Source organism: Cololabis saira, chromosome 13 (genome assembly GCF_033807715.1).
Source record: "Cololabis saira isolate AMF1-May2022 chromosome 13, fColSai1.1, whole genome shotgun sequence".
Classification (NCBI taxonomy): domain Eukaryota; kingdom Metazoa; phylum Chordata; class Actinopteri; order Beloniformes; family Belonidae; genus Cololabis; species Cololabis saira.
The window spans coordinates 13,123,810-13,140,109 of NC_084599.1; the positions used below are offsets into that span (position 1 = coordinate 13,123,810).

At 42.7% G+C, this 16,300-nt stretch overlaps 1 protein-coding gene across 1 annotated transcript in view; it reads left to right on the top strand.

Moving 5' to 3' along the window:
- The window catches only part of ncanb (neurocan b), a 181,224-nt gene extending 168,353 nt beyond the window's left edge, over nucleotides 1-12,871 (top strand). The window contains exons 15-16 of the mRNA XM_061737766.1: nucleotides 7,729-7,911; nucleotides 10,207-12,871. Coding sequence (XP_061593750.1) covers nucleotides 7,729-7,911; nucleotides 10,207-10,340 — 317 coding nt within the window. The 3' untranslated portion in view covers nucleotides 10,341-12,871. The remainder of the gene's footprint in view (nucleotides 1-7,728; nucleotides 7,912-10,206) is intronic.
- The last annotated feature ends 3,429 nt before the right edge of the window (nucleotides 12,872-16,300 follow it).

A 16,300-nucleotide genomic window follows, 5' to 3' on the forward strand; every position in this document is an offset into this window, starting at 1 on the left:
TGCTGTCGCTTCTTTGGTATGAAACATCTTTAAAGTGGAAACATAAGATAGAAAGCTGATGAAATGATCTTCAGGCAAGTTCTCACAAGTGTTGCAGCTCATTTCTGTTAAAGCTCAGGGACTAACGGCAAACGTACCCCAAGGTGATTCTCAGCCCCCCGACTGTGTCATATTCTGCACTATGAACATCTGGTATGTGCAGGAAGAGATTGACACTGAGCGTCTTGCATCAGTCGACGTACAGCTTCTAAGACTGCTCTCTCATCAACTCTCTTCAACTTCAGGAAGCTTTGTGTCTGCTGTTCGTATCACAGCTCCATTTTATTTTGGCACGTTTAGCTCACATCTTTGGGAAGAAGAATATGTCCCCTTTGAAGACCACAGAACATAACTCAAAAGAGAAAGGAGAGGAAACTTATGGGTCAGAGACCATTAGAGATTTCTTTCTCTCTCTCTCTCTCTCTCTCTCACTTATTTCCATACTAGTGAGGGATGTGACCGCTGCTACAAAGCAGTTTTATGTTTGGCTTTTCCCTTCAGGGGCCGCCACAGCCAACGCTGATGTTAATGCAGAGTTCTAGTTGCCCCACAATAAGCAAATATTCTGCTTATTAGTGAACCATACCTCTGTTACGACTGTATAAAACCTTACTTATGTCATCCTCTGCAACAAACGGATCCCCTGAGGCATTCCTGTTCTATTTTTATGGGAAATGAAAGCCATTTCCCTCTTAAGCAAGGTGTTGCGCCACTTCTGATGCACACTGTCACAAGTCCCCGGCATCCAGCCCACCTCTGACCTCAATCAGTCACTTGCAATCACCAGCGTCTTTTCATCTCCTTCCCGCTCCTCCATCAGCCTCTTTTTAACTCTAAGTAACCCTGTGTACTGTCTTGTCCTATCAGCGGGGTTTGGCAGCAACACGCTGAGATTTCCGTGCCTTATTTCTAATTATCATAGCCCAGGTGATCCGTTTGTCGTTTCATCGCATCGACCTATCAGGCACCTTGATCAGCTACCTGGAGGGTGCTACTCAGGGTGACATATCACACAGATGGGGAGTTTTTTATTTATTTTTTTTGCTTTAACTGAAAGGAAGAGAGAGGCAGTCACCTGGTGATAGGATGAAGGTAACTCTTTTTTTTTTTTTTTAACATTTATTAGAACCAGTTCCTTGACAGTCTCACACAGTATGACAGGTACAAATACACAGCTTGGTATCAAAATAACATCGTATCAAATAGACAAACAAATTGCCATGAGGTGAAAGGATATTGCTCATAAGTCCACTTATTTCAGAATACTAAAGAAAAAAAAAAAAAATTAAAAAATTAAAAAAGAGGAAAATTCAACTAGCTCAGTTGCACAGAAACGATATTCTCACTTCTCTAAATACATTCTAACAGGTGTCCATTTCGTAAGATACACGTCCGTCTGGAGTCGAAGCTTTGCCGTTATGTGCTCCATACAGTTCACATCCTTAAGTCTTTGGGTCCACTGGTCCAGTGTGGCTGGATGAGGCTTAAGCCAATTTACTGTGATCATTTTATGTGCAATCAACAAAAGCGCCCTGAGTAAAGACACACAGTTTTTCCCTAAATCTGTTAACAGAACAGTACCCAAAAGTAGTTGCTGTGGTTCTATTGTTCTATTTAAATTCAAAATCTCACTTATCTGTCGCTTCACAATCTCACAGAATTTTTGCAATTTAGGGCAATCCCAAAAAATGTGAGAGAAGTCCCCTATCATGCCACAACCCCTCCAACAAAGGGGGGAACAGTTATTATCATATCTAGCTATCACTAAAGGAGTCTTAAAATATCTAATTTTCAACTTCCAGCTAAATTCTCTCCAGGTTGGGCTGCTTAAACACTTCTGCCAGGGTACCCAAGAATTCTCCCACTCCTCATCAGCAACTATGGCATTAGCTTCCAATTCCCATTTACCTTTCACATCCAGCGTATCTACTGATGTGTCCATATGAATCCTACTGTATATACAAGATATTGTGTTTTTAGTGTTCATTTTTTTCTCCGCTATCTCAATCCAATATTGTTCAAAATTAGATGGGGCTTCTTTAATTTTTTCCCACTCTGAAGGTAACTCTTTTTGTGCATGTTATTTGATTAAACCCTTGACACAAGCCTCCAGTTAACAGTCACATGCTGAACGCCGTCACCGGTAACATCTAACATGGTATATATTCCAGAAATTGTGATAAACCTATACCTTAAACTCATATATCTATAAAACTACAGTTTATGCTGTGAAATAGGATGTATATATACTGAGTGAACAATAAATAAGATCTATATTTATTAGTTTTATCTTTTTTACTGGGAAGCAATATGTTGATAGGACAGATTGTTCTTGCTGGATCGTCATTCTTTAGGGATGGATAAATACATTTGTTATAAAAGGAAAAGTGTTGGCGCGGATCCAACGTTACGGTTTCATTTGAATGACATTGAATGAACATTAACTAGTCCTTGGTTCTGAGATCATCCAGCTAAAACGTTAAGACATTAACCTTAAACAGGACACGGAAGTATTATAAAATCATCCCACCATTGTAAATAGATTTTTTATCTACTGGGGGAAGAAATCCAATTTTGCACGGCGGTCTTTTCAGACATCCGGAGCACCGTGGGAAATTATAAGCTGTTGACATTCCCTTCAGCAGCCAGTGTGGCTGGTGTGTCATGATTATGGTGTATTACACAAATAGCTGTTATTTCATTGTATTTAACATAACAGTCTGGATTATGAGTATTATATTAAATTGTATATATTGTTTTATGAGCTCAACGGTAGCTACGCACCTAGAGGATTCCCGCTCTCAAATCTTATCTATAGGGTCTTTCTGCGTGGAGTTTGCATGTTCTCCCCGTGCGTGATTGTGTAGTCTCTGACACTCCTGCCAACGTCCAAAGTGTAGACAACAGATGGATACTGCTTTAAAGCGACACTACGTAACTTTTCCACCTTAATATCATATTTCCAGAGTCATTGTGATGGTACAGCAACTTCCAACAGGTTTAATGAACTGTCTGTATCACCTTCACTGGCACTATGTAACTTTGAGGAGCATGGTAGGAACCCTTCCACACTAAAAAACTACAAATCGTTACGACTTTGACTGCTTTACGGCATACGTCACTTCCCCCTCCTTCCCGATTCGTAGTCGAGACGAAAATGGGCGGGGCGTGGAGCGCAGCTCCGCAGAAGCTGGTAACCCGTTGCTGCGTTGTGGCTGCAGCAGCTCCACACAACAGACGTGGGGAAAAGATCCTAATGGTTTAACTTTCCACCGCTTTCCTGCTCGGAGGCAGAACCACGGAGGCCGGCCAATTATCTGAGATAACAAATTAAAAGAGTCGTCGGCTCGGTTGGATCGCGGCTGTAACGAGTCCGACCAAACGTAATAACGTTCCTCAGTAAACAAACCAACACGCACACAGACGGGCGTCGGATCAAAACACGGGTTTATTAAACCACAAACAAACACTCACAGACCGGGGTCGGATCATTCAAACGGGTTTTATTCCCCACTACTCCAGCTAAACGCAGTTGCTGGCCAGCTCTCTGCGGTGCGATTAATTTTGTTGAGGAAAAAATATTAACTATTTGATTTGTAGCTGCAGAGGAAAAAAATAATCTCACGAGGAAAAAAAAATATTGCTCACGCCTCGGAGCCTCTTCAGCATAATATAGCAGTCAAAAAAAAAAGAAAAGAAAAGTAAGAGGAATACAAAACATGTACTGTATGTTGTACTATTATAGTAATTTATTGAAACACATGGTCAAACATTTACCAAAGCAGCTGGGGACAGGAGTTTTCCGGCAGTACGCGCTGGTGCTCATGGGAAACGTAGTGTTCTTTCTGGTAAAACACTACCGCTTTTGTCCAAAAGATGCCGCCAAACTCAGAAAAGCTGAAAGTTACGTTGTGCTGCTTTAATATGTAATGTTGTGTATTGTTGAAATGATGATAAATTTGGCAAGTCACTGGAAAGTTGTAAGTCCTGCTTAAAAACCACGACAACTAATACAATTAGTCACTTTCTCAGTGAGGAGGTGTTGTCCAAAATGCTTCTCTGGCTCATCAGTTTACTTACTTGCATCATAGAAAAGAAAGAAAAGAAACACATCCCCTATAGTTAGAAAGGATGTGACAGAGACAGGAAGAGGAGATGCCAAAAGTGAGGAGCCGTAATTGCCAATTGTGAGCTTCACATTACGATTAAGGATTTGTAAATCATCTGAGTTGATGAAAGACCTCTGCACAGGCGACACTAAAGGTTTCTTTCTCTGAGCTCTTCCAGAAGCACCTGCTCTCCTCACCCCCCGTCTCTTTGATGTGCGTTCACGGGCAGGAAAATCCCCAAGGGCAGTGGAGGGGCAATGACTTACAGAAGTGACAGAGCGTAGAAATAATGGTCCTCCTTTTCAGGGGAGAGGATATGAGCAAGCATAAGTTAGCTTAATGAAAAATATTCTTGCTTTCTTAACAAATTACAATACTCACCGAAAAAGAGTTCAACTTTTTGGGAAAATGACTTTGTGTTTTTCTTGTTGAGTGTTACATAATGTGCATGTATGAAATTCAAAGCTGAGGTTTTAGAAAGTTTTAGAAATATCCAACATCCACCTGCTGTGAGTATTCTGCATCAGTGAATAAAACACATAAGTGAATATTCTACCACTTTAAATTCCAGCACAACTGGCTGATTTATGAAAGGGTTTACAGTTAAAAGAGCCACATCTAATATTTTGAAACAAGACTCCCCGTGTGGTCAGTTAAACATCTCTGCTGTTTTGCATTTAAAAGCAGTGATATCTTTTTATGATATCTCCCGTGGGATATTCCCTTTTTTTTTTTTCATTTCAGATTTTGAGGACATAGGGTCGTTGAGATTCTTGGGCCATCTTTCATAAACTGCAGGCACTTTTTTGAAGTCAGTCCAAAGAAATGTCAATGTCATTCAGATCTTGGTGCCCTGAAGTAGCATGGCAAGACCACTTTAACATTTGGCCCTTATAGGACATCCATACTGCATTTTCTGGTGTGTTTAGGCTTGTTATCCTGCTGTAAAAGCGATTCCCTACAACATGGTGTGCTTGGGGATGATACGGTTGCATGGGTGTGTAGAGGAGGGCGCGCTAAACTAAGCTCAACATGTTAAAGATGATGTTTCATCCTTCACCTCATGGCTGTTGGCCATTTGAATATCGCTTCATCTTTTACTGCATCCACAGTAACTGACTTTTGCCTGCCGCAGTGAACCACAGCTGTGTGCGTAACTTGATGAAGATGAGACATAAAAAATACAAGAGTAAGCTGAGACACAGTTTCTGTGAGTTTTTTTTTTTCCTCCCTAATTTAAAGCCACGTTGTGTTTTTGTCACATCTTATAAAACAAAAGGCTCCATCTCCCAGTCGGTCTCAGCAGCTGCCAGCGGCAACACGACATACTTAAGTGCTGCAATGTGTTATTTGATCAACTGAAAGGCCGCGTTTGTCCACATGTAATGATTCCCTGTGAGCCTCTCTCGCAGTAGTGCTTAGTAGAAAGTACACAATCACAGACACACTTCTCGCCACTTTTACCTTTACAAACATGGTCATCAGCAGGTGCGTGGATGCTTCTTAAAGGGGACCTATTATGAAAAACACTTTTTCTCTAGCTTTAAAATATATAAAGTGGTCTCCCCTCAGCCTGCCAACTCAGAGAAGGAGGAAAGCAACCGATTTCTGGAGTGTCTGTACAGCCGCCCGGTTGAGCGATCCAGTGTGATGTGGATCTACGAGCCGTTCAGATTCTGCTCCCTATGTTACGTAACGGCGGGCGCGATTTGCATCGGTTGGCCTCCGATGCGTGAAACCACAGCCACAACTCACTCCTCCGGCTGGAGCTTCCGCCATTTTTTCATAGCGGTGTATCGCATCATTCAGGCAGCCAATCAGGACAGAGCCTCATTATCATAGCCCCGCCCACTCAGAATCCTGCATAAATAATGAGGTTAGAGAATGGGAAGATAAAGACATGGTTTAGAGGCTGAATTTCTAATTTATTTAGCAAAAACAATCAAAAGCTTGTATTTAAGACATTCAAGGCCTGTTTAAAATAGGTATTAGATGCCATAATAGGTCCCCTTTAAGTCATAAAAAAGTGCAGAGGAACTGGTATTTAGCTGAAAGTATCCAGCTGACCCCGTCCCCCAGTCGCTCCACCCCTGCACAAACACACTGGGACACACACACACACACACACACACACACACACACACACACACACACACACACACACACACACACACACACACACACACCTCTTGGTCTCTACAGCACACATACACGTCTTTGCTCTTGACATCTAATGTTTACCAGACTGAAACTATTTCGTATTACTTCGAAGCATTACTATTGTGAAGGTGCACCCTGAGCTAAAAAAAACTCTCCTCATCCAGAAGCTTAAAAAACAACGTAGGAGACCGAGAGGAGCCTCTGGTTTACTTTCCAAATGGGATTTTTCCCATATCCGGCTTTTATGTTGTACTTCAAAACCTCTACATCCTCTAGGCTCCCTCAACATCATTGATATATATTTGCTTCTTTTGAATTTGTTGACCTTTTTTTTTTACCTCTTCTTAAGTATAATGAACTTAAAATGCCCCCACTCCGAGGGGAAACGCATTCAACAGTGAGAAAGACTGGAAGCACATGGAAAACTATCCCTTTGTCTTCCATTCGTGTTGATCCGGTGATCATCTCAACTGAGGATGGAGATGCTTATTGTCCTATCCGTCCATAATTCATTAGAACGTACATGTGGTGATGAGGTTTTTATGGGAATGAATTATGCTTTTCCCTCAAAAAAGATTGAGGAGGAATTACAACAAAGGCTTGCTGAGGGTCAGGGCCGATCGTCCACTGACGTCTTAGATCCATAAAATCTAATTTTAAATGTACTGTATATATAAAGGGCTTTTTTTCTAGTCTTGTTGGTTATCCAAAGGGTTAAGGCTTTTACACGTCAAGTCGCATTCATCCATCCACACAAACGTTCTCACAGCCCTATCTTTATTTATACGGGTTCAAACACACTTTTATCTTGACCATCAAGTGCAATGTGCTGTTAAGTGTCTTGTTCGAGGGCACTTCCTGGGATGGACTGCCACACTACGAACTGAACCATGCACCTTCCAGCTGACAGATGATTGCAGCTGAACCGCAGCCACCTGAAGACGATATATGATCTGGTACAAAGTTAAGATCGGGAGAAGTTGCAGTGTTGCAAGGAAAACCCATGACTGATTCAAAAACGATGGGCACTGAAGAATTGACTCCTGTTGAGCCTTTGTAAACTTTTCTTCATTCTATCTCAATGCTGTGTGTTTCGAAAAGGCCATGTTACCTTGAAAGAACTCCCACTCACCTGGGCAGATTTGTTTTCCTGCACACCCTTGAATCCATATTTGAATAAGAGCGCTGTAACCAGCTTGTGTGTGTATGTGAGTCCTTTAAATTATTCAACACAGTGAGTGTATGTTTATACCATCAGGACCACGGTTTAGTGAGGTATGTCGATAAAATAAATCCAGCTAAAAAGCTTTATCATTTAGGGACCACCCTTACTTATTAGATCCTAGTCACAGAACAGGAAATATCAACCAAAAAAAAAATGACAACCTGACTAACATCTGGTATTTTTCTGTCTCTCTAGTGCTTTGTGGAGCTCCTCCCACCGTGGACAATGCCTTCCTGATTGGTCGAAAGCGTTCGCACTACGACATCCACTCCATCGTGCGCTACCAGTGCGCCGACGGCTTCCTGCAGCGCCACGTTCCCACTGCTAAGTGTCGCGCCAACGGCAAATGGGACCGACCCAAAATCATCTGCATAAGATGTGAGTTCCAGACGCCAGCATCGTAAAGCTGACTTCTTATCATCTTATTTTTGGCCCGCACATCACCGTTGCTCCAACACACCAAACCTCCTACATCATTTGCCCTGAAGGCTGCTGTCACAATGTGCATACCGGCTCTCCGTCCCTGCTCTTATTATTAATAATTGCAAGCAAAAAAAAAAAGATTACCATGGCTGCAGCCTGAATTAATCCCTTTGGGCTCGCTGCGAAGTGATTGGGTATCCTTTGAAGTCTTTTGTGCTTGAGGTCTGATTTCTTCTCTTTTTTTCTTTCTTTTAGACTTTTCAAAACAAATTTTTAAAACAGGGCTGAAAAGGAAACATGATGTTCAAGCAACATGACTTTTTTACTGCTTTTAAAATATTGTAGTATGCAAAACATGTGCAAAAATAGCCGGGTATCTGCTCGGGCAACTTTTTTAAAGGGAGTGAAATGATAACATTGCAGTGTCATCACAGGGGCTGCCTCTTATTTTAGCACAGCGCAGCATCCAAAATCAGTTTCTTTTATCACAGAGCCTTTCTTTACATACCTTATCTTCTTTTACCTTTAAATAAATGTCACTTCTCCTGATTAGATTTGAAGTGCGTACGTCGTGACAACAGACTTAACTATAATTTGTTTCTGCAGCGGACATTTTAAAATAGATTTATATAAATATTCAACGAGCTGAGCCTTGTATTTCACTTGGCTCAGCTCAGAGTGTGACAGTAATGAGGAAAAACGGAAATAATGCTGCTTCTGCTCAAACTGATAAAGATTCTGTTGGTTACGACTCTTTATCTGAGGACTGAGTTGTTTTTATGTTCCAGAGTTATAATATTGTTATCACTCATTGCAGACAGCATGTCATCGTCGGCAAACCTAAAGGGGGACGGAGCGTTTTAATTTGGCAGCGCCCTGCAGAAGTGATCTAACGTGGGTGGGTGGCCAGCTCAGCATGGCCTCGCTAAAAGCTGATGGTTTATGCAATGAGAGATAAAACAAATTCTCTGAGTGGTGGAAACCGTCAAACTCCACAGAGAGCAGGGGGTTTTGACCTCACAGCTGTTTGATCCCCTCTCACTTGCTTCTTTACCTGGTGTCAGCTGATTCACTGATTCATCCGAGGCTTTGGCCCAGTATTTGTATCTGACCAGAGGTGGAAAAAGTACAAAAATATTGTACTTAAGTAAAAGTACAAATTTTCTGCTTGAAAATTACTTAAGTAAAAGTAAAAAGTACCCATTAAGAACATTACTTAAGTAAAAGTATAAAAGTACCTCAACTTAAATATAATAAACTACCAAAAGTACGTGGTGTAAAATGTACTTAAGTACAAAAGTAAAAAGTACAAAGTACAAAGTACAAAGTACAAAATTGAAAGTACAAAATTATTTTCAAAAGGATTGCAAAGAAATGAAGAATCCAAGAATTTGCTTACAACTCTAAATAATGGTGATATTATTCTGACCCCTTTAGCGTTTGTCTCCATTACCCCATTTTAATTTCTCCCTTTGCTCATCACTGCTGCTGTACCCCATTGGCCCCGCTGACAGGTTCACCCCCAGCCTGTAGTATGCAGTGACAACATTAAGCAACCCCAGCTGATAAAGGATGAGACTTTTGAACTTTTAAATGCCAAAACCACCTTAGAAGGGGTGGAATCAAAGAATGGTGGTCATGAACACGCGTTGGCTGCCGCTCAAGGCTGATTTATGGTTCCGCGTTACACCAACGTACCCTACGGCGAGGCTCTGCGTCGATTTAACGCGGAACCATAATTCAGGCTTCAGTCCTCATCGGTACTCGACGGCGGTTCCTCCGGCCGTCCGGCCCGCCTCTGCGGCGCAACTCTCCCGGGAGCTGCGGCTCCTTCTCGGTATATTCACGCGCCCCCCTTCCTTCCCGTCCGCCTCATGGTTCCGCGTTAAATCGACGCACACCTTACGCCGCAGGCTACGGCGTAGGGTGTGCGTCGCCGCGTACCCTACGCTGTAGCTCTGCGCCGGTGTAACGCGGAACCATAAATCAGCCCCCGCTGTGCTGTTCTTTAATTTGTAGCGAGTAACGACGTGTCCAATTTTAAATATAGCGGATTAAAAGTATGATTTTTTCCTTGAAAATGTAACGAAGTAAAAGTAAAAGTACAGAAAAATGAAAGTATCAATAAAAGTACAAATTCTCAAAAATCTTACTTAAGTACAATAACGAAGTACTTGTACTTCGTTACTTTACACCACTGTATCTGACTTATTTATGTAATGGACATTATGCTTTTTTCTTTATCCTTAGCGGCCCGGCGAGCCCATCGCTACCGACGCCACCACCACAAGGGGAGGAAGGAGCGCAGAAAGCACAAGAGGCACGGCCACAGAGAGGGAGGTCGCCACGGAGGAGAGCAGGGCCACAGCCACACCCGCTTCTGAACCAAAACAAACCACACCCTCTTTCCTCTTCTCCTCTGCTGTCAACTGCAGTTTGCCTGTGTCCCCGCCGTCCCCATCCACCCTAAACACCACTTCACTATTACAGCCCCGACCGCTCCGCCCCGGTCCCTACGCTACGCCCCCATGCCCTCGGCCCCACTCCTGGCTCCCGGAGTAACAGTACCACAGTCAGCTCTGAGGCCGGCCCAAGTGCTGCCAGCTGTCACCAGGACTATAAAATAAACCCTTGGTACTCTTTTTGCTCTATTTTTCTGCTTTACTTTTTGGTCCTAACTCTTCTTTCTCTCATCTACCCTCTTACTTGATCCAATTACGCTCACCTCGGGCTCAACGCGGGGCTATGTTGACCTGTTTTTCAGACAAAAAAAAAAAAATAACACCTTTGAATCCACCCTGAACATTCTTCGGAGAGAAGTGGTTTAGTACAAACTGTAAATAGGGATGACATCACTCAAAACGCCGTATCTAAGCCAGACGAGTCAATGAATACATCGTGTTGTTGACTTGAGCCTTTTGATTTCTGAACACGTGGTTATTTTTTACAAATACTCAGTGCTTCTTTCCGGACTGATGTTTTTGGTTTTCCCTTTGTAAGACATTGTATTAGACTTGCAGCGTCATTGAATTATTCTGAAATGAATTTGATTGATTTTGGAACTGGAAGCCGCCGTAATTTAATTGTTTGATTGTTAGCGATGTATCTTCTTGTCGGTGTGAGACAGTTACTTTAGATCAGGTGATAAACCCCCAGAGGAAAAAAAAAAAGGAAAACATCCCCCGTCCCCGTGCAGTTTCATCACATCACACATCAGTCACTTTGCAGAAGTGCTGAACGATCTCATGCGGTCCCTGCTGTGTCAGACATCCAGATCTGTCACTGCCAGAGGTTAATCTGCATGTTTGATGTCACTTTGTCTCAACTCAGCTCAGCACTCCTGCATTTGTTCTCTTTTGTCATAATTTGTGTTGCTGCAGGGATGCGTTGTGTGAATTATTCAAGGGGATGCAGCAGGGTGAAGTTCCACTAATGCAGCAATCTTCAGCAGGTTTTTATTTATATTAGAAAATTAGAGCCACACGCCAAGAGAGCAACCTTCACTGCAAAAACACCGCCCAGCCCATGAATCAAATCCTCTTACTCAGCATCTCTAGGCGTATATAATGCATTGTATTATTGTTTATGAGAATGAGTAAGTAGGAAAAACATTTTAAACAAACACACAAATAGGCATGCATTTGTTTCACTTTCTTCATGATTCCTAATTTGTTGCTGCAGTTGCTTTGTTTCTGTCCATCTAGATTTTCTCATTCCTCCAGTTCATTGTCATCGTGCACGTATGCAGCGCTGTGCGGCTGATAGGAACTCCCACCTTCTTTGCAATATCACTGTAATTTACTTTTGTGCTTAATTATTTTGTTAGATTGCTGCATGCCTCAACTGCAGAGCACTGCTCTATGTATAAATATGGATGTGTAGGCCAATATTAGATGTGTTTTGTTTTTTAATCATCTCAAATGATCCTGTGCTGAAGCACCAGCCCTTCATGGTTCATTCAGTTGCAACTGTTTCAAGTTTGCAAGGAGAGTGAGGATGGTAAAACTGTTAAAAATCTTTTTAGGATTTATATTGGCTGCATTTCATATACTGTAACTACTAGCTCTTACACATGAGACTTACAACGAGTAGCGCTGTTGACAGGCGTCCAGCTCTACTTCATTTTTGGAGTTTAGCTGCTGTTTTAGAGCATCTCCCTCGTCTACCCGTCTATTGCTCATTATTAACATTTACCTTTTATGGCCTCATGAAATTGAGCAGGTGATGAGAAGATTTAGCTGAGCGGGTGACATTGATATCCCACCGCATGAACATCAAGGGAAGATCACGTCAGCTTTATTTATTCAGATATGTCATTTATATTCCAAAAGCTTACTTTTCAAGGCTGCTGGATGCTCACAAGGTTCATGACCTCACCTTCATCTAGCTCACCGAGCCTCACACACACAAGGGTACAAGAAATGAACGATGCCGTCACGACATGGTCTTGGGGTTTTTTACAGCCAGAAAAGACGTTTGATGCTCAGCACACAGGCAGCTGTAAGAAAAACCATAGTCTAGATGCAGGGCCGCCGCAAGGGGTGTGCGAACCGTGCGATCGCACGGGGCCTCGCGCTATGGGCCGTTTTTGAAAAAAAAAAAAAAAAAAAAAATAGAAAAAAAAATAAATACATTTTTTTTTTTCGTTTTTTTTTTTTTGCTTTTTTCCCTTATAAATATCAACAGTCACGTTCCATTACAGACCTAAATGTGTACTAGTCTGTGCATATCAATAAATATATGTGCAATGATGCGCGTGTCTGTTGTTCAATACAACTGATCAGACCAAGCGCAGACACAAGCTGCTCTGATCCAGACGGTGGAGTTGGAACAAACTGTCACACAATGTCGAGAGAACGAGACAGAATCAGGAAATTTCCATCAGGAGATGAAAAAAGTAAAAAACTAAAAAAAAATGGAAGATTTTAATGCCTCTCTGAAAGGCTTGTTTGATAAATTTGTTAGAAAAATCACCAATCCTACCGGGTCTCAAGCAGCTGTGGGGCCCCGCGTCGAGGCAAGCCAAATGATGATGAGGCAGGGGAAGGTATCCAGTATTTTGCTAATTGGAGAGTTAAAATTGCGCATATAGACACCCGATCCGACCCGAAAAACCCCAAAATTTCGCCCCCCCTGGCCATTTCGCACAGGGCCTCGCAAATCTCCCAGACGGCTCTGTGTAGATGCTTGTAAGGCTTTTCCTTCCCTACAGTTTTGTTGATCCGGTTAATGTCAACAGATGGCTGGTTCATTCAATCTCTTGCTATTTTATTTATTTATTTATCAAACCACGCAACACATGGATTCATCCTGCTTGTATCTTTTAAACTGCTCTGTTTAGACTTAAATCGGCTTTTTTTTGTGGAAAATATGTTGTTAACACAAATCTGACATATTATAAGCTTAGTTTTCTTGCATGTGGTGACAATGAATCATAAACTGGAGTTGCATGACTTTTTCTTTTCTATATTGGTCACTTCATGGTGGGATATTGTCGGGCTGCGGTCCCTCTCAGTGATGATAGAAAGGTGAGCTGAGATCAGGCCTCTCCATGTTCAGGGCCGAGAGCATCTGGCAGCTGTTCACACCTCCACTCTTCCCTGCTGCCTGCCCTGCTTTAAAAAAAGGGGGATTGAGGTGGATTGAACAAGCATTTTGCTGTCTTTTCTCTCTGCTTTACAGCACAGATGAATTTCTGTTTTTGAAGCCAGCCCTATGAGGTTGGAGCTTCTGGGATTATAACCCAGACACCGGCTGCATCACTTCTATCCTTTACATCTCTCCATCTTGTTAAAGCTCTTGCTCATCTCTTCCTTCTCCGCCGCTATGCCTCAGTAACATTCATCCACTGTTATCGCTCCACAGTTAGTTTTTTTTCCATTTCTACAATAGTGATGTCAAGTGACAACATACATACCTTTCTGATTTCTATTGGAGGAGTATAATTACGATTTGTCTAAGCAGTTCCTTGCATATCTTATAAAAAGCACTCTTACGCCGGATCAGATTATATGAAGTCAGGAAAGTCTGAAAGTCCGTCCTGCGCACACTAATTGGCTGCCTTTGTTTGTCTCCTTTCACCTTGGCAATGACAACAATAGTGAACCTGCACGTCCGTATCAGTTTAATTAATCTTCTGCATGACTAATTAACAAGTTGCATTATCTGCTCGACCACAGAGCTGTGATGGCAGGGGAAGAGTAATGCTGACGGACAGCCAGAGGAAGGTGTGGGGTGACAGTCACAGCCGTCAAGCCCCTGTCGCTCACTGGATGTCAGGCTGACGTACACAGGAATGTGTTTGGACCGAGGCTGTGTGAATAAAGGGCACACAGGAGCACCTCTCCTGGTAGGAGCTGATGCCCAGAGACAAGGTCTTTACAGTCGTGTGAAGGTTAAGCTGCGTGACAGCAGACAAACTTGAAGAGACAAATTTGGCCAAACACAATAATCAAAAGTTTGTGAGGGCGGTGGGGATAGGGTCTGTGATCCTCGTGATGTCCTCAGCAGCGTACAAACGTGGATGCAGGTGGTCAAACTAAGCTCTCTGACTTCAGAGGCTCCTCCTCAAACACACTTCAAAGGTCTTGAGCACAGAGAGAAGACAGGATTAGTCCCAACAAGTACGTTTCCTAAGACTTTCTTTAGGGCCAGAGTTTGCTCCACCCAGACGGGAGTACAGAGGCCTCTTGTACTGCTAGATGACGTGGCCACAGGTGCATCACAACTAGGAGGAGGAGGCTACCCAGAAATCTGCAAAACAGAGCTAGCAAGAAGCCTAAAAGGAGAGAGAGCGAGACAAGGACCAGGAGAAGAACAGGAGGACGGAAAGACATGTAGGATCTGGGGTGGCCAGGAAGACAATGACACTGATAAAAAACCACAGAAACACCTCAGATTTCTGTAACTCTTCCATTTTCAATAAGTTGTGGCCTGAGTGGAGAGCTCTTTCTTTCAATGAAAGTTTGAGAAGTCCAAAGTAAAGTTGACAGTTTCTAACAGTGGTGATCGCCCTAAGGGGTATTTCTGTTTGGGGACTTTCCTTGTGGTACAACGTCTGGGACTGCAGCAATCTTTTAAATTACGGCCCTTTTTCATGGACAGAGGAACAAAATCATCTTCATCTAACTCAAACACACACGTTCTTTGACTTTTCCCCTCTTGAAACTTCAAATACAGCATTTGTCTCTTTGCATTGCACCCCCCAAGTTCTCCCCATTGTCCTTCATCTCCTCATTTTCCTTCGCCTGACCTTCCCTCTCCAGTCACGAAGCATCGTTATTGTGAATCTTAATTTTGAACATGAGCGAGTTAATGGGGGCTCCTGCCAGCTCTCTCTTGGCTCATCACCAAGCGTCCTTGTGCTCTTTATCTTTACGCTCATTGTAATGGTCACCCGGTAATTCCCTTAACTCACAGCTCATGGAAATGACCCAAGAGTTTAGCATAAATGAGATCGGAGTGGGTTTTGGAGGAACTCGTGACTGCAGAAACAGTGTTACAGACGTGGGTGTTCATGAAAACTCAGATCATGTTCATTTAACTCAAAAGTCCAATATCGTGAAATAAACACAATAGTAGAGCTCAACACACTGCATCCCTGCAAACACAGATGTGTTCTTCACCTGCTGCATGTATTTGTGAAATGCTCCTGTTCTTGTTTTGGGACGAAAATAAACTCTTTAAATGAAGAGCGCCACTCTAATCACTGCCCACTGGTTTAAAAACTAGACAGGCCGTCCATGGACAGTTACCCTCAATTTAGCCCAAGGCTCCTTTCTGAGTCGATCGGTTAACGATGCAACGAGTGCTTACAATGGTTCAAGGAGGGAAGCCCGGTTTTGTATGTTTTTTTAGGGAGGAAGCAAGTCCAAAGTAGGTGCATCCATGAGTTTGTTGACCACCTTTGCAGACTGTGACAGCTGGCAACCAGATTAAAAGACAGCTCTCGTCACTAATGGCAACCCGATAAAAGTAGAAGTTTCTGTCCTTCCTTGACTTGCACGCAGACGGACTATTGATTCCATGATTAGGCTGTCTGTCTTTAGCTCTGATTAGGTCTGTCAATCTGTGCAATCGTATTGACTGACCATGGAACATTTTGTAAATGACAAAAAACGGAGCGTCGCTCTCCTCTGTCTGTGGACTGTCGCATCGCTTCCTCTTTGTTAAGTATTGAACAGGCAGGCGCCGCCTAGAGGAATATGTGGGACATTACATCTCTGTCTGACACTGAGTTGAGACAATTCATCATTGTCAGGAAAGTGCTGTGTTCTGTCAGGATGAATGGATGAATAGAAACATGTTACAGAAGCAGAATGAGAAATGACTGAGACAAACGCAG